We start from the raw sequence: 17,546 nt of genomic DNA, 5'->3' as shown, positions 1-17,546 counted from the left end.
AAATAACCGTCCATCTTAATGTTTACGAATCTCGATGGTTTTAAACCACAGATGCGTTCGTGACCGTTCATTTGCATCTCTTCATCTCTAAGATAATCTATGGTATCTATCCACACACCCATCAAATCACTTCAAATAAGGAGAGAGAGTGTTGCAGTAGAGAGAGAGTGTTCATGTCCACGTGGGCATTGTTTGAAAAAAGGGAGAAGGGCAAAAGTGTCAAAAGTGAGGTTGAAAAGTCAAAATTGAAGAGTGGTTACTACTTGGGAACAGATTGACATTATGGGTTACTAATTGGGAAATTACCCATGTTACTTTAGCCAATCAAATACATGAATGTTTGTTCACTTGTCTAAAAGTGGTAGTTGTCTCCTCAGTTCATACAGTAGTTTGTGTATTGCTGGCCTGGGAACTGTTGAAAATATCACAATTTCTCAAAAATCGGTAGGTATCCAAAATATCGTTATATTTACTTTGCAAGTGGCAAGAACTGAAATGTGTAGTGCAGTTAACTTGTTTTCCAAAGCCTCCCATCTCAATTTTCCGCCTCCATGCCGCCAAAATATCAGGTGACATTTTTTTTTTGTTCATTTAAATATTATATGGTGTATATTTACTGCAAGGACGTTTTAAATTAATGGGTTTGAAGTAGTGTTGAAGGCTTGTAGTTGCTAGGGGGTAGCATTTTGTTACCAGAAATGTAGTTTTTAACTGTACTGTTCATATAATATTTATGGTTAGAGGGATTCTTTCATGTAAACTGCACTTTTTAGTGGATGTTTCATGAATTAGAGCATATAATTGAATGCTTCACCACCAACTAGAACAGTGTTAATGGGAAAATTTACTTGGGAAGGACTTTTGTGGGAGATTTTTTTTTCATGGAAGTTTTAATAGGTATGAAAACGTCTAATTTATGCTTCTATAACAAAAGAGTCTGTGTTACACAATCGTATTTGTTGAACATTTATGCAAAAAAAGGTGAGCCGATTGTTATGCGTTAGTTTCAGCATATTGTTTGTACTTTTCTAACTTAGAAGGGTTGTGTAATTTGAAGTTTCAGTTTGTCATGGATGCAAGTACTTCGACCCCGATATCTAAAAGGCAGAAGTTGCTTGAAGGACATAATAGTGGTGCAAGCGATGAGACTAGAGATAGGCTGAGCAGTTTACCTGGTAAGATACTTCATCATATACTCTCATTTCTTCCTACAAAGTATGCTGTTGGTACGAGTATATTATCAACAAGCTGGAGGTACATTTGGACATCAGTCCCTATTCTCGACATCTGTGATCATCTTTTGTTTTCGAATGAACGAACAAGTGGGGATCCAATCGTTATGAGGAATTTCATGAATTTTGTGGATAGAGTGCTTCTTTTGCCTGAGGTAGATTTGCAAAAATTCTGTCTGACATGTGAAGGGGATCTTGATGCATCTCGCGTTAATGCATGGATCTCTACTGTTATAAGGCGTAAAGTTCGTGAACTAATTATTGAAATTATGTTGGAAGATTCCTTGGCATTCCCCCGATGTCTTTTTAGCTGTGAATCACTAAAGATATTGAAGATTAATTTCAGTGACGGTCTGACACTTCCTACTTCAATTAGTTTTCCGAGGCTTAAGGTCCTGCATTTTCATTCTATTGGATTTTGCTGCGACGAATCGGTTCAGCAAGTCAGTTTTAATTGCGCACTCCTTGAAGAGTTCCAAATGGAAGAATGTGCATGGTTGAAGATCAAAACTATCAATATATTTGCTCCTTTGCTTAAGAGATTAGAGATAAATGATCATTCTACCTATATGGTTGCTGCTTATGATTGTGAGATGCAGATTCATGCTGAGAATCTCATATCATTGGTGCTGAACAGTGGTCTTTCATGTATGTATTTTTTGCACAACCTACCTTCAATAGTTAATGCATCAGTCGATTTAGATTCCCCCGAAGATTATGGTCCCAGTGTGATCAATCTTCTTCGAGAGATCTGTAATGTGAAGGACTTAACACTGTCTCGTGATCTCATTGAAGTAAGTTTTCTTGTTTCTTTGCAGTTCTCATTTACGAGTAATGACTAATGACTTGTTCTTTGTTATTTCAAGGCTCTCTTCCGTCCAGAACTCTCAACCAATATACCTAAATTTTCCAACGTGACCCGCCTGAGAGTTACAGGAATTAATCCTTTTAATGGTAGTCATTTGATAAGCTTACTCTGCGACATGCCTGATATTGAATCTCTTAACATTGTAAGTCTCTTTAGTTTTCCCCTTATTATTATCATGTATTAGGATCCATGTCCTTACCATGCTAACATTTTGATTTTGATTGATATAGGAACTTCAGAATTGTACTTTGGGAGAAAATTTTCTTACGTTGGCAACATTTCCCCAACATTTCTTGTCACACCTGAAGTCAGTTGAACTCAGTAGTCTATATCGGTACGACAATGAGCTATGTATCATCAAATTTTTGCTGCAGAATGCAAGAGTCTTGGAAAAAATGACTATCAACTGTGTCGCCAAGTTATCTGCAGATCCAAGCGAACAATTGGAAGTTTGTAAAAAGTTACTAACACTTCCCAGATTCTCAGCGCGTAGTGTAATTGCATTTTCCTGAATGTTTGTTGACTTGTTTCTACATCAGTCGCCCCATTTATAGGGAGTGGGGACAGGGAATTGAGAAGTTCTTTGTTGCAGAATCTTTGCTTAATTGATATGTTCTATAACATTATTTTATATTTGGTGTCTGTTAACAAATGATTTAGTGTACTGCATTTTGAGTTTGTGATGGATGGATCTATATCCTTCAATTTTCACCAACTGAAATAAATTGCAAGTGTTCTCACTTATCCGTATGGAATAACAAAGAAAAGCAATCACTTTTGAGAGATAGAGGTTTGCACCAGTTGTTTCCTTCTTGGGGTACTAGTTGCGCCACGAGTCCCACGACGCTTCATATACTAAGCTATTATAGTCAATCAGTTCATGAATGTTGCTTTACTTGTCTCTAGGCACCAAAAGTTGGTCTATGAGGCTCGATGGTAATTACTTTGTTGTACGTTCGTTGTTCTTCTCTATCCTCAGTACCATTATGATTTAACTTGCACAGTGATCTACATCTGATATAGAGGGTTTGGCCGTTTGATAGTTTATGTGGACAGTAAGTGGTAGAATCTCATTTTTGCTGATACCTTGAGTGTCGATCTGAATGACAGTTTTGTATTATAATTGTTATTTGTTAAACTGTTTGCAACTTTTGTGAGATTCAGATACAATGCTCAACTTAATCCGTCCGACTTTTAGATGCCTGACGCCACTAGTACCAGTAGTACGGCTGGTAACCAAGAAGAGCTACTCATATAGTGAATATAATTATGGCTCCCTTAGAAACCAAGCTGAGTGTGAAGTGTGAACATAGTAGCTACAGGCTTGGAGCAAATTGTAGACTGATACAGGTATTGTCCTGAGATTATCAGCTGATACAGGTATTGCCTCGAAACCTTGTTAGTGCTGATATTTGTTTTTGGAATTTATTGTGTCAATTAATCTGTTGGTCGGAATAATGAGATTTCAGTAATCGATATATTAATTGAAAGATTTCATCTCTGATCCAATCGTATGGACTCTGTAAACAGTGGCGCCCTAGTCGTTACATAGTTTTCCAGTTAGATTTGAGACATGTGAATTTGAATTTTGAACTAGCTTGGAACCGTCGGTATTTAACTTGATGAAGCCAGTGGGGGATGCATGCAGGGGTACTCATGTAATATCCCGTATAATTTTATACTATATTCTAAGTATTCATTGTTTGTATGACACTAAATAAGGAGTAAAAATTATGTAATTAAAGTATTATAGTATGCATGAGCTTATTTACTGGTTTGGGCTTCATTCTTTCTATTTGGGCTATTTTAAATTTGGCCCATGAGTAGGGATGTCCAAACGGGTACCCGACCCGGCCCGAACCCGATTTTTCGGGTTTTGAACGGGTATCGGGTTACCCGGGCCCGACCCTATTCTTTTCTTGGTCGGGTTCGGGTTCGTATTTGTTGGATACATGTGACCAAACCCTACCCTAACCCTATATTTGGTGCACGTCGGGTTCGGGTTCGGGTTTCGGTATGGTAAAACCGAAATATATGAAATAAAAGAATATTAAATCTCTTCATTAGGACGCTTTATTTTAGGTTATTAGATCTCGAAAAAACCTCTTTTTCATCTAATTAATCAAAAGCCATCTTCTTTTATGGATTTGATCCGTTTAACTTTAACATCGTAAAGCGGCGTGATCATCAAAGATTCAAAACACGGGATTGCATTTTTTTGAAAAGAAAAAGAAAAGACCAAAGCCAAGCAAAAGAAGCAATTCAAGACAATAACTTCAATAAGATTGATGGTTTTGGGAGTTTCGACTTCTTGTGGTGGTGTGAATCGACGCATTGATTTGACAATAAGATTGATGGCTTTTGGGAGTTTGAGGTTTTTGTGGTGGTGTGAATCCGACTGTTGATTTTTTTTCGGCCTTGGTGACCACATTTAGAAAGAGATATTTGAGGAGTGTCGCAAATTTTTGAGTGAATGCAAACTTAGCGGACACCATCAAACCCACCAATCTCTTCATCATGAGCGTGTGATTGGGTTGTCTTGTTCTTGGAGAGTTGTTGGAGGAGAGAGAGTAGTAAAGGAATGCGGTCAAAGGTAATTTGTCTTGAAGACCAAAAGTAAATAGTAATGAAGCAAAAGACTAAAAGTTTGTTGAAGATAAATAGATAATAAATGAAAATATAGTTGTTGGGAATTATGGTGCGGTTCCGGGTTAGGGTTTTGGTGGGCATTTTTAGCCTATATAACCGGGTTTTGGGTTGGGTTGATGCCGGATATGGTTTTGAGGGCTTTTAACCCTTTTAGCGGGTTTAGGGCCAAATTATCGGGTCGGGTTCGGTCGGTCGGGTTTAGATAGTGTGACCAAACCCGACCCTATGTATTTCGGTGCGGGTTCGGGTTCGGGTTTTGTCGGACTCGGCGAGGGGTTGGTCTTGAGTTTTTGGTTTTGGGGGTTTTGGGTTTGAGGCGAGAATGGACATCCCTACCCATGAGTTATGGTGGACTTAAGTTTGCATAGTTGCTAAACATGAGAAGTGGTTTGACTTGGTATTTGAAAACTAGTTGAGAGTGTTGTGCGTGGGCTAGTTTGTGAGAGAGAAAAGGGGCTAATTACAAAGGATAAAAGAAAGAAAGAAAAATACTTTGGACTCTATTAATTATTCTTTCAAAACAAACAAGCAAAGACTGGTGGGTGAAAAGAAGAAACTAGTGTGCTGATTCATTTCTAAGGGGAGGAGTAATATTGTTTTAGTTCATCTTTTATTCCAGGCAAGTGATATCTATAACTCTCTTTTGTTTCTAGAATAGGATTGATTATTGAGAATGGGTAGTATGATCAATATTGTATAACATTATTGTTCTAATAAATGGGTATCACATGTTTTAATTCTCTTGAATACTATTGTAGAATTTATGTCATGCTATATATGATAATCTTGTTCCTTTCAGTGATTTCCCATGTCGGATAAATAGGTGGTGTATTACTTGTTTACTCTTTGTTGATAAACTATCCTTGTTTTATATGGCAAGTGCATATATATTGTATTAACCCATATTATACCTTATACTCTTGGTAGTAGACCAGAATTGGGGATGATACTACTCGGTTTACCATAATGCGGCTATTGTGCAATACATGTATTATATATAATTAACGTATTGTTGTTGCAAGCTTATTTGGTTATGAGTTGGTTTCTCCCTTAGTCTTCTTGTCAATACTAAGTACACAACTTTCGGATGCAAGGTATTTATTTAGAATGCGTTGGTATATCCTTCATTAATGTTAGATAATCCTACTTATATGTGTATGTGTCCTTATTTGGTGTTATGTATACATTTGAGATGATCTCTATATATTTTATACAATGGAAGTTTGTAGACTTCACTTGTTAGGCACGTAGCTCACTCCTTGTTTTATATATTTTTCGGGTGAGCGTTGACTTAATCTGGAGTGACGAGTAAGCGTATTAGTTAGTGGTTCTTAGAATCTTAATTCTTTTCAAGTTGTAATAAGTGGAGGACTCATTAAGTCTTAAACCTTATTTATTCATTTATTGGTTGTAAACAACATTTAATTTCCTCCAATGGTAAATCGATTTGACCTAATGAAGCTAAGGATTTTGATTCTACCTTTGTAAATGCAAGTGTCATATTGATTTGACTGTTTTGCATTTGCTCCAAAAATCTGGATTGTCGACGGGCGGGTGATAGCTATATGGATTTTGGGGCGTTACAACTCAATATGCAGAAATCTTGGGAATACTAATTTAATTTCTTGTGGAGGATTACATACCGTTGAGGAGTTCTCACCGTTAAGCGTGCATTGAGTGGCTCAAGAAATGAGTTTGCACATTTATCAATAAGTTGTGCATTTGACATTCAATTTAGACAGCAGAATGTGGCTGGTGGAGTTCCTCTGGGTAGACGAACTCCACCAGAAATTAGTATTCCCAAGATTTCTGCATATTAAGTACCCCTGCATCAACATGACTTAGGCCCACTTCCAGAGATTTTTCCCATGGAAATTGAGCTTTCATGTCCAGTGCTCTTACTTTGAGTCTTTGACTATAGTAGTAATCTATGTTATTGACGACTAATATCCTATTTTACCAAGAGCACGACATAGTTTTTAATTCAAAACTAGTATATTTTAGATCAATCTTACACAGGGAATTTTGCACAGGCAAACCGAAGCACAATTGCACAACCTTTAATGTCCATTTTTTAGCTGGAAGCAGATCATATGCAACAAACTCGTAACTTTTAGGTGGAGTGGACTTGTCCACATATGCCATTTGTACTTTGTTATCATCTTAGCCGGAATAACCACGCTAGAATGCTAGATGATCCAATTAAAGGCTGAAATCTCAAGACCCCCGTGGATCCACTGAATAGAAGAAAATTCAACCAATTCTTCATGGGCTTCTTTCAAAAGTCCGTATAATTTGCATTCGGCCTAACTTAATAATGTTTAGACTTCATAGATTTATGCCCAAACATATAAATTGACCCGGTTTTAGGCTTCGTTGATCAATAATTACGTTTTAGGACAAAACAAGTGACATCGGCATCTATCATTAATAATTTCGCTATAAGGAAATTTTCGGGCTGACGTCAATAAGTTATTTTTTATTAATATCAATTATGATATTCTCTGATATACATGCAAACACTACTATGCATGTATGATATGTACTGCATGTGTATACCAGCATGCACACATCATTATGTATGTGTATAATACACATGTAAACATCATTATACATGTGTATATATGTGCATAACACACATGCAAACACTACTATGAATGTATATACCACACATGCACACACCTTTATGCATGTGTGCAACAAACATGCAAACACTAATACCACACATGCACACACCAATGTGCATGTGTCCAACAAATATGCAAACACCACTATACATGTATGATATGCATTGTATATGTATATCAACATGCACACCTCATTATACTTCATGTATATAGCATACATGCAAACATAATTATGCATGTATATAACACACATGCAAACACTACTATACATGTGCATAACACACATGCAAACACACTACTACCACACATGCACACACCAATATGCATGTGTCCAACAAACATGCAAACATCACTATACATGTATGATATGTAGTGCATGTGTATATCAACATGCACACACCATTATGCATGTGTATATCACACATGCAAACATCATTATGCATGCATATAATACACAAACAAACACTATTATACATGTGTATAACACACATGCAAGAATTACTATGCATGTGTATACTACACATGAACACACCACTATGCATGTGTACAACAAATATGCAAACACTACTACCACACGTCCATACATGCACATATCAATATGCATGTGTATAACAAACATGCAAACACCACTATATATGCATGTGTACAACATGAAACAAATAAAATTTCTCGTGTTAGTCCTAACACAAAATGTGAGTGTGTTGAGGCTCAAAAACAAAATTGAAAAGTCACATGAGATTTTGATTTAACTGATAAAAACTTAAATGATGATAATATCGTCTTTCAGCAGTGGTCAATCCAGTTTGTCATTAAGTCATAATTATCTACCGACCCAAATTAGAAACTAAATTAATCCTCAATTCTATCTTATGAGCCTGTTCTCTATTTAGACTTTAGACTTTCAAAAGACCGACCAAAGTCAACGTACACAAACCCCCTAACTCGAATTGATGTTATTTATTGTACATAGGGTGTGTCCGTGCCGTATGACACTGATAACCCAACACCTCTCATTCTCGGCAGCACTGTAGGCGCTACTTTAAATGCGAAATAATACCGGGCGTCTATATATTGACACAATCAGTACTTAAATTTCAGAAAACATAAAAAATAAAAAATAAAAAACATAAAAAAATGTGAAGGTGCACCAAAATGTGTTGAATGTACTTAGTCCAACACTTATGTAAAATTCTTAGATACTAAATATCTCCCTCAAGATATGTTCGGGAGTAATATCATATCGATGTATTCTTCAATCTTCTTTTTCTGTGTTGTGAAAAAGAAAAATCTCATATATACTGTAAACTTGAGTCCATTCGGTTATTTTTATATCTAACAATATATTTGTGAAATTGGTTTTTGAAGTTAATTAACCCCTAACAAGATTATACAAGTGGGTTTTCGCAAAATTTAACTAATAAATAAATTTAAACTCTGCGTGCGTGAATAAGTTTTTCTCCTAACAAGATACATTTGCCTCCTGTAACTATTATTATTTCTCGTGTGTAACTACTTCAAATTCAATAATTTATGCGGAAAATGGATTTTATTAACAATATGAGAATGATTAAATGAAAGAGTGTAACCAACAAAAAAACACACACACACACACGCACACACTTTATATAGGCAAATTAAAACTATTTAATTAATGGTCGAGCCCATGAGATTATTTGTTGGTGGTTATTATTGTTTAGTAAACAATAAGTTAATGTTTTCTGATGTTGGATCCTTATTCTCTTAACTTGCATAACTTAAATATTGTGTCCACACTGAGAATACTAACTGGGAAAGGGAAAGCTGAGACCGTTTAAAATATGAATATTATTTTACTATATATATTCGATCAATAGTAAAAAAGTGAAATTACATCATCAAAATTTTCCGCCGTAATTATGAGGATGGTGGGATTGAAGGAGAGCGAAGTGGTGCAGAGTTTTTGTTGTTGTTGTTGTTGTTTACGATAACAACACATTGGTTCCAAAAATGATGTGCCCACTTAATATTTTTTTCATTCTTAGTACGTTCCAGATAGTTAACAAGATTGCCCCAACATTTCTCTGGATTGGAAACTACAATTTCACTGCAACAACTGAAACTACCATTCAAACTCCTCTCAGCCAAATGTATGTCTAGTTCATCTCCACATTGGTCACTAATCCAACATTTTTTATCTGTTGCTGATGTGATCGTCAACCCTACCATAACCAACAGTAGTCCAAAAATTAATTTTGTACTTGAGAACATTTCCATGATATGATGTATCTCTACGTCGTCTCAGTCTTTTGTTTTACTGGTTATGTTGATGTATTGCGGTGGTACAATAAGTAGAGTTTGTGAACAATATATATAGAGGAGAAATATATGCAATAAGACATAGGAAGAGTTTCGTAATAAGTTACGTTAGTAATTTAGTATGATAATTAATAATTGGTTTTCTTATAATGCTATTAATATCCATCTCTACAATTACTCCATTTGTTTGGATTTTAATTGGTAGTTTATAAAAATAATTAATTTTATGCAACGGTCCATCTTCAATTCGATGAATTCACAAAAAAAGTTTGACCGTTTGAAAATAAAATAAAAATATTTGTCTCGACATCTCACATCCTTATATTGGTGTATCGGTTCATTTAATTTAAGATAATTTGCAAGCGAAAAATTCAGATTATATGATTAGGAAGTTTAATCGGAAACACACGTTAAATTAGGAAAACAAAATTTATGAATTTTAGATGATAGACTTATGTATTATCATTTTGCTATATATGAATTTACTTGTTATACACTAAAAAAGTTGTGCGACGATAATTTCCTGAGGTTTTATAAGGTTGACACTAAATGAAATTTTCGACATTTTGACTCTCAAAATTCGGTTGCAACTTTCCATTTTACTTGTAAAAAAAAATATATATGTTGATATTCAAAGGATCCTCTTCTATATATTGGTTTGAAATTTTAAACTTTGTTGAGAGAAATTTACCAAGGTAGTGACGACAATCTATTGTATTTTACGGGCATATTTTCCCATTAGACCCATTCATATAGGCTATAGCCATCACGAAATAGCCCATTCATATTAGATGTATTTTTTAAATAGTGTGTTGTCCCATCAAGAAAGTAAATTGGATGTTGAACTGTAATAGCAAACTGGATGCACCCCCCTTCAAACACCTAGATTCCACCGTGTCACAAATTGTTGAAAAACAATGACAACAATTGGATGGCTCCCTTTTTATTAAATAGATTAAAATTTCTTTTATTTGAGTTGACGTTAGGTTAAGGAAATTATTTGTGTACATTTAATTTATTTGTATATATAGCTTATAGACAACTATGTAAAGAAAACTAGCATATAGACGGTAGCTTATGTAGAAATCCTTTGCACAGTAATATTTATCTGATGAATGTAAAACTTAATGGAAGGGCATAGGTTAGACAACATAGATAAAGGACTAACCATGACAAATAACTTTTTAGTATGATCACGGCGTTGCTATCCAAGCAGAGCTGATTTGCAGACGTAATGAGCTGATTTGCAAAACGAATGACAAAATGTTATTGGTCGTTGCATCATTGTTAAACATACGTAGCCAAACTAAAAAAGTAAGCAATCCTCGAAACTGCATGCATGTTCTTAGAGCAACAGATGATGAGCCAGGTTACCAGGAAAAAGGAAAAAAATTGCAGACATGAATGTAATTTTTTTGGGTTACAATCCATGCTAAACTGTGAGCCATCTGAAAACGTGGGTGTGGGGCTTATATGAGTCGTCACCAGCTGATATCTCTACTTCTGTTGAAACTCTTACTAGTTTCATTAGTTTCTCGCTAAAATCAGTTCTTCCGGCTTCAGTCATTTCTTTTGAATAGCAGATATTCATCCTCTCTATGGCGTTACCATTCTCAAACAAATGCCTCAAAAGTCTAAATTCACTCTCTGTTCCTTGAAGTGACTCGATTTTAAGTAATTTAAGATGATCCAATGTATGCACAGAGTACAACTCCTGTGGTTGCCAATATTCCTTTTCCACGAGTGTATCTTGCATTGTATCTCCCATCTGCAGTTGAAAAAAATAAATAAAATGAGCTATATAAACCGCAATTCTCCTCATAATGGTATATGTAAAATTTATAAGATTTCTAGTATTACCATGACATAGATACCAAGAGTCTGCAGATTAGGAGTTCTTTTTAGTAAGATGATAACAGCTTGAACTTGGTTTTCAATGGGAAACATATGAAGGTGGAGATGCTTCAAAGTAGAATATGTAGGCAGACAAACTGGATCCCTGCTGGTGAGAGCCTGAGCAGATATTTCATATAAGTTCTCATTGTCAAACCCATTATTGCCAAATGTTACATGAGAGAAGAAAAAGAATTGAAACGTACCTCAATATAGAAATCATATAAGCATAGTTCGGTCACATTACGAAGTCCTGCCACAATTTTATGTGCGGGATGAATATAAGAAGCGCGCTGATCTGACCTGGTTACAGACCAAGTAAATGATGCAGTGCGCAGAGACAAAAGGGTCTCTAAACTGATGTCTGGGGGAAGACCAAAACAAGCAAAATCTCCATAGTTCTTTTGCATGAAAGAATGTTGATCAAAAGTTAGATTGGAAAGTGAAAAGCATACATATCTCCATTGTCTAGAAAGGATGCTGGTTCTGAACGCATCTTCCATTGGAAGGAAGTCTAGAATGTGGCTTCGAATTGGTTCAGGCAAATTGCTGATCCTGTCCATCTCCATTCTTATGCACTTATGGTGATCAAAGCCTGTACTTCAATATCGTCCAATAATACTCAATGATAGATTCAAAGGGCCGAGATAGATTATGGTAGGGATAGAAGTTTTTATTTTATATTATTACAAGTTTCTTAAATAAAATAGAGAAGGGTTAAGTTAGGGTCTCAGACTCTTAGGGAACTACATTATATAGATTAACCGAATTCTAACAGTAATGAAACTCTTATGAGATAAGGTTGCAGTCGAGAAACGTGGCCTGACGTTGTGGTGTTACAAGGACTAGATATATAGTCCCTGGTCAAGATTTTGTAAGTGTTGATTATGAAATATCAAATTATCCAATTTCTGGGTAACTTCTAACTGGAAGATAGTGAAAGCAATATTGTCCTGGAACCTCGATTGCTTTCACAGCCATATAAAACTATACTGCATTGCAGCATTGGATTACTCTTATTGTTTCAGAATTTGAGCAAGAGTCAATACAGTTACTTCCAGCCGAAAGGCTTCAGTCACAGGACATCCAGATTCACCATCTTTTCTATGAAATGCCTTAGCAGCTGGAATACTTCAGCTACTCTTTTCAACATTCATCCACCTAGAAGACCGCTACATGATGCATAATTTCAACGGGGCAAAAAGGTTAAAGGTTGAGGCTCATTCAGAAGATAAAGTTGTTTACAGAAGAATAACTGTAGTGCCTCGAATTAGCAATATACGAAAAAGAGATGACCGTTGACTCTCACTTGTATTCCTATCCATAATAATGAGTAAGGAGTCTATGTTCTGAAGAATGAACTAAATAAAGTGCCTATCAAAGAAGATAACCTCACTCTTACAAACGGAATGAATCATAAATTCATAATGCGGCAACGAACACTCTGTAATGCTTACCTTGTGTTTAGAACTGTGAACAGGAAAACATTTGATCCAATTCAATGTAGCATCAACTCTTTTTAGAAAGAAGTTCTGACACGCCATACCAGAAGGAAGAACAAGAGGTCAATCTTGTCATATTAATGACCTTTATCTTATCCATATTTGAACCTAGAGTTGAGCAAAATTTAGAAAGAGATGAAAAAGTTCTATTACTCCAATTACAAAATACCTTTGACCTAACTTGTTTTGAAAATTTGCCTACACAAATCAAATATTAATAGGCTCTTTGGATCCTTGGTAAACATACCTTCCCAAACTAAAAAGGATGAAGTTTACACAGGTATACCTCTAAAATGCTGGAAAGTTCATTCCTTAGAGCAACAGATGATGAACCAGGTAAAAGGAAACATATTTGCCGCAGTATACTACTGTATGCTGCAGACTTGAACACAATGTTTTGGGTTACTATCCAATTGATATCTTTACTTGGGAGAAACTTTTTGCTATAAGTACCTGTCAATGAATAACCTGACTCTTACGAGCAGAAAGAATCACAACGCTACGAGCCTACGACGAACACTCTGGAATGCTTAACCTTGTGTTTAGAACTGTGAACAGGAAAACATTTACTGATAAAATGTAATGTAGCATGAAACTCATAGGATATAAGTTTTGACACACTATACTAGAAGGAAGCAGAACAAGCCAATCCTGTCATTAAGGGACTTTATCTTGTCGATGGAATGAATCCTGGAATAAATTCTGAAACTCAAACTCTGCAAGTAGAGCACTGTCCTCTGACATTGAATTAAAACAATCCTAAACAATCCTCTGACATTGAATTAGAGCACTGTCCTCTGACACTGAATTAAAACAATCCTAAACAATCCTCTGACATTGAATTAAATCGTATTTCATAATGAGTGTGTCAAATATGCAATTTTTATACAAAAAGAATAACCTTGTTTGCCAGTTCATTGTCCTGCTTGAAGCCTAGGTTTTGCATAAGTAAGAAGTAGCAACCCCGGATTAGGCAATTATGCATAACTGAACTTTCCTAGTTGGCTTCAATAGCAAGGATTGTCTACTCTTAAGTTGGTTGAACTGTTGAACTCCTACTGAAGCAAAACGTCCAGGTTCTTCAAGATACCCCTTTAAATCTCAAAAAACCCATATAATCAAGAAGAGTACATAAAAACTTGGGATTTAAGTAAATCTGAACTGAAAATATAAAGTCTATCTGAATATCTAATATGTATATATTAAAAAGATTTAAATAAGACAAATGTACATATATAGGCAGTACAAAGTACTATACCTCTTGAATGTGACTTCAAGTTCTAGACCAAAAAGTTTGAAAGACTACATACATCCAGTCAACAAGCAATATATATCTGTGCATAATCACGCAAAAGCGATTCACTTAAAAATGATATTGCCACATCAGGAGAAACTTTGGTGAAAGCCAGTACCATGTCATTTAAAAAGTTCGGGTTGCTTTATCTGTTCGCTTGTGTGTGAGTAGGTAATATCCATTTCCTTCATCGCACTCCCCATTCAAGCAAAAAAAATCTCACAAGGTCTAATTCACTCCCACTTCCTCCAAAGTACTTAATTTCAACTTTTCTAAGGCACTTCAACATGCTCTGACTATTCAACTCTTCTAATGGTATTTGTCCTCCCATGTTGCCCATACTCGTAAGACTAGGTGTCTGCTCAATAATACACATTTCGTTTACTTTCATATATAACGAACCAAATAACCAATGCATTATTCATAGACGTAAACAACTTGGTGAAATTAACAATACCTTGATAGATATACAAAGCGTTTGCAAGTTAGGATATCTCCTTAACAAGAACATTACCACTTCGACCGGCTTTTTATCCGGGTACAAATCAAGCTTCAAATGCTTCACAGTAGCACAAGAAGTAGGCAAACGCGCTAATAACTCTTGATGCCTAGTCAAAAACTAAGTATACAAACAAAACAAGTCTCATCTCATCGATACAAACACAAATAACACTATCATCTAACGACACAAATAAAAACTAAACCAAATTGAATCAAATCATACCTCAATGTAAAGTCCTTCCAAAGCCAACTTCTTCACATTACGCACCCATTCAAGAATCTCAAACGCACGACATTCAATCAAATTCCTATCAATCCCATTAAAATCCTTGGGCGGCGAAGCAAACTCAAACTCAGCATTACTCAAACAAGAAAGGGTCTCTTCCCTAATAACCGGTGGATTACCGGAATACACAATTTCCCTAAAATGATACTAAATCTTAACGGTTCATCTCCACAAGAAATTTAGTATTCCCAAGATTTCTGCATATTTTGAGTACCGTTCCCTTGCATCAACATGACGAATTTATGATCAGGGAAATCTCTGCTCTTAAGTGCCTTGGAGCAAATTCTCACTTCCAGAGATTTTCCAACAGAAGTTGAGCTTTTATCATGTCCAGTGTCTTACTTCGACTAAACTAGTTATTGGCGACTAATTAAAATCCAATTTTACCAAGAACACGTCTATACTAGTACGTCATTATTTCCAAACACAAGTTATCAAGGCGTCAGAACTTCTGACTGTAGACATACAACCAAAAGCCATTATTTCCTTACGGATACAACCATTCAGCTGTTGAAAATGATAAAAGAGATAAAAACCGTTGCCTAATACTCTTATTGCTGTCTACTAGCCAATATCAATTATTCTTTTATATCAATTTAAGCATGCCATACGACATTTCAATAACAAAAGATTCAACCACGTACAGGTCCAACAGTAAGTAAACTAAGTATATACTTTTTGATCATTTGCCTATATATAAGTTCCCTAGGCAGCAATACCCTGCCAGCCTCTACTATTTAGGAGAACTCTATCACACTACAATCTGAAGCTCTAGGAAGCCTTAGTAGTTTCTTGGTAACTTCTAGTTGTTTTCTTGGATCAGCATATAAAGCAGAACAAGAAATGACTGTCATTTTCTTCAATACTCTTGCATTTTTCAGCAAATACTCAACAACACGTTATCTCATTCTCATCCTCATCCACATAAAAGCACCTCAATTGATTGATTCGAGACATTGCAAATAACGACGGGAAGTGTTGGTAGTATCTGCAAATTTACTCCAAAAGTCCAATGTGTCTACATAAATCAAAACTAAACGCTTTAGCACTAAGGCCAATAAAAGATAAGAGGGAAGTTCTGTTGAATTACTTACATCAGAAAAAACAAGAGATTCAATATTGGGCATGTCAGAGAGTAAGCATATCAGACTACTACCGTCAAGTCCATCATATGTTTTATTAATTTCCAGGTTGATCACCTTGAGAAGGTTAGGCATAATGGATGAGATCTCTGGACGAAAGAGAACCTAGATTTACCAAGTACCAATGCATTAGCTGTTAATTGAGTCATAAGAAATAGAAAGAATTGTAACCTAAAAAAGTTGAAGACTTACCTCAACAACCGAACTAGATACTTCTAAATCATTTACGTCACAAAACTCACGGAAGACTTGATGAACTGCATTGTTCCCCATAAATTGGGTACCAACAAAATTCATTGATGGATCGACCAATGAGGGCAGCTTATGCAAAGAATACACGCGTAAAAAGTTGCAATCAAATGTCAAGGATTTAAGATCCCCAACACATAATATCTTCATCTCACAATTATAGCATTCATCATCAAGACAGTCAAGAGTGCCGAAAGTATCAACTACGCATAAGCTCTTAAGAACAAGAGCAACTATAGTTATAATCATGTAAAGCCATAGACACGCCTTAATTTGGAACTCTTCAAAGACCGGTAAGCTAAAAGTGACTTGCTGAGCCGGCTGAGATTCGTCCCAAGAAAATGTTACATCCTTAAAATGCAGGACCTTAAGGTTTGAAAAGGTGATCAAAGAAGGAAGTTTGTGTTTGAGTGACTTAATCTTTAAAATATTTAGCGATTCACAACTAAAAAGACAGTAGGGCAATCCCTTTGACTCTAATGATGACGAAAGTTTAATAACGAGTTCACAAACTTAACGCCTTAATACAGTGGAGATCCATGCACTAATGTGAGACGCATTGTAATCCTCTTTACATATTAGGCATACCTTTTGTAGATTTGAATCATGGAAAAGCAGCACCATATAAACAAAATTCACAAACTTCTATGTAACTATTGGATCATCTCTCTTGCTTTTAGTATAATACAAGAGATTATCAGAGAAGTTGAGAACTGGAACTGAAGTCCAAAGGTACCTCCATTTTGTTGATAATATACTTGCACCAACTGCATCTTTTGTTGAGAGAAAGAAGAGTATATGTTGGAGAGTGACTTCAGGTAAAAAAGTCAGCTTATCTTCACGTTTCATCACCTTTTGTTTGCTCATCATGAATTCCTCTGGGATCAAAGCTAATCAGATTAGAGCGTAGTCATCCCAGCGCTTATAGATTTATGGGATGAAGGTGTTCATTGGGAAGCCAAGATTTCTATTTTCAAGAATACCATATGATGTTCATTGGGAACGAGG

The 17,546-nt window shown here is 35.7% G+C and overlaps 2 protein-coding genes across 9 annotated transcripts; one reads left to right on the top strand and one right to left on the bottom strand.

Moving 5' to 3' along the window:
* Positions 1-346: 346 nt before the first annotated feature.
* LOC147478538 (F-box/LRR-repeat protein At4g14103-like) lies at positions 347-2,769 on the top strand. 2 transcript variants are annotated; one of them, XM_086584499.1, is made up of 4 exons: positions 347-569; positions 1,058-2,026; positions 2,099-2,242; positions 2,331-2,769. In XM_086584499.1, the coding sequence occupies exons 1-4, from the start codon at positions 552-554 to the stop codon at positions 2,610-2,612; spliced, it is 1,413 nt and encodes a 470-aa protein (XP_086440625.1). In that variant the 5' UTR covers positions 347-551; the 3' UTR covers positions 2,613-2,769. The 2 variants fall into 2 exon arrangements, with proteins under 2 accessions (XP_086440625.1, XP_086440626.1); XM_086584500.1 differs by having other exon boundaries at positions 421-569; positions 1,064-2,026.
* An 8,145-nt stretch (positions 2,770-10,914) lies between these two features.
* LOC147478537 (putative F-box/LRR-repeat protein At3g44080) lies at positions 10,915-17,184 on the bottom strand. 7 transcript variants are annotated; one of them, XM_086583806.1, is made up of 6 exons: positions 15,085-17,184; positions 14,818-14,979; positions 12,020-14,718; positions 11,771-11,928; positions 11,532-11,684; positions 10,915-11,439 (listed from the first exon to the last, which is right to left on the bottom strand). In XM_086583806.1, exons 3-6 carry the CDS (start codon positions 12,027-12,029, stop codon positions 11,104-11,106), a joined length of 657 nt encoding a protein of 218 aa, XP_086439932.1. In that variant the 5' UTR covers positions 12,030-14,718; positions 14,818-14,979; positions 15,085-17,184; the 3' UTR covers positions 10,915-11,103. The 7 variants fall into 7 exon arrangements, with proteins under 7 accessions (XP_086439932.1, XP_086439933.1, XP_086439929.1 ...); XM_086583807.1 differs by having other exon boundaries at positions 11,771-11,867; XM_086583803.1 differs by having other exon boundaries at positions 11,771-14,166; positions 14,325-14,718.
* Positions 17,185-17,546: the final 362 nt, after the last annotated feature.

This window comes from Coptis chinensis, chromosome 9, assembly GCF_015680905.1.
Source record: "Coptis chinensis isolate HL-2020 chromosome 9, ASM1568090v1, whole genome shotgun sequence".
NCBI classification, from domain to species: Eukaryota; Viridiplantae; Streptophyta; class Magnoliopsida; order Ranunculales; family Ranunculaceae; genus Coptis; species Coptis chinensis.
The sequence above is the reverse complement of the archived record's forward strand: the minus strand, read 5'-3'. Positions and strand labels throughout refer to the sequence as shown.

Coding starts and splice junctions, on each gene's coding strand:
- LOC147478538 (XM_086584499.1), top strand. Junction 2,027..2,098: donor TGTCTCGTGATCTCATTGAA/GTAAGTTTTCTT, acceptor TGTTATTTCAAG/GCTCTCTTCCGTCCAGAACT. Junction 2,243..2,330: donor ATATTGAATCTCTTAACATT/GTAAGTCTCTTT, acceptor TGATTGATATAG/GAACTTCAGAATTGTACTTT.
- LOC147478537 (XM_086583801.1), bottom strand. CDS start 12,133: ATGGAGATGGACAGGATCAGCAATTTGCCTGAACCAATTCGAAGCCAC. Junction 11,685..11,770: donor TATATGATTTCTATATTGAG/GTACGTTTCAAT, acceptor ATATCTGCTCAG/GCTCTCACCAGCAGGGATCC. Junction 11,440..11,531: donor CTCTTGGTATCTATGTCATG/GTAATACTAGAA, acceptor TTTCAACTGCAG/ATGGGAGATACAATGCAAGA.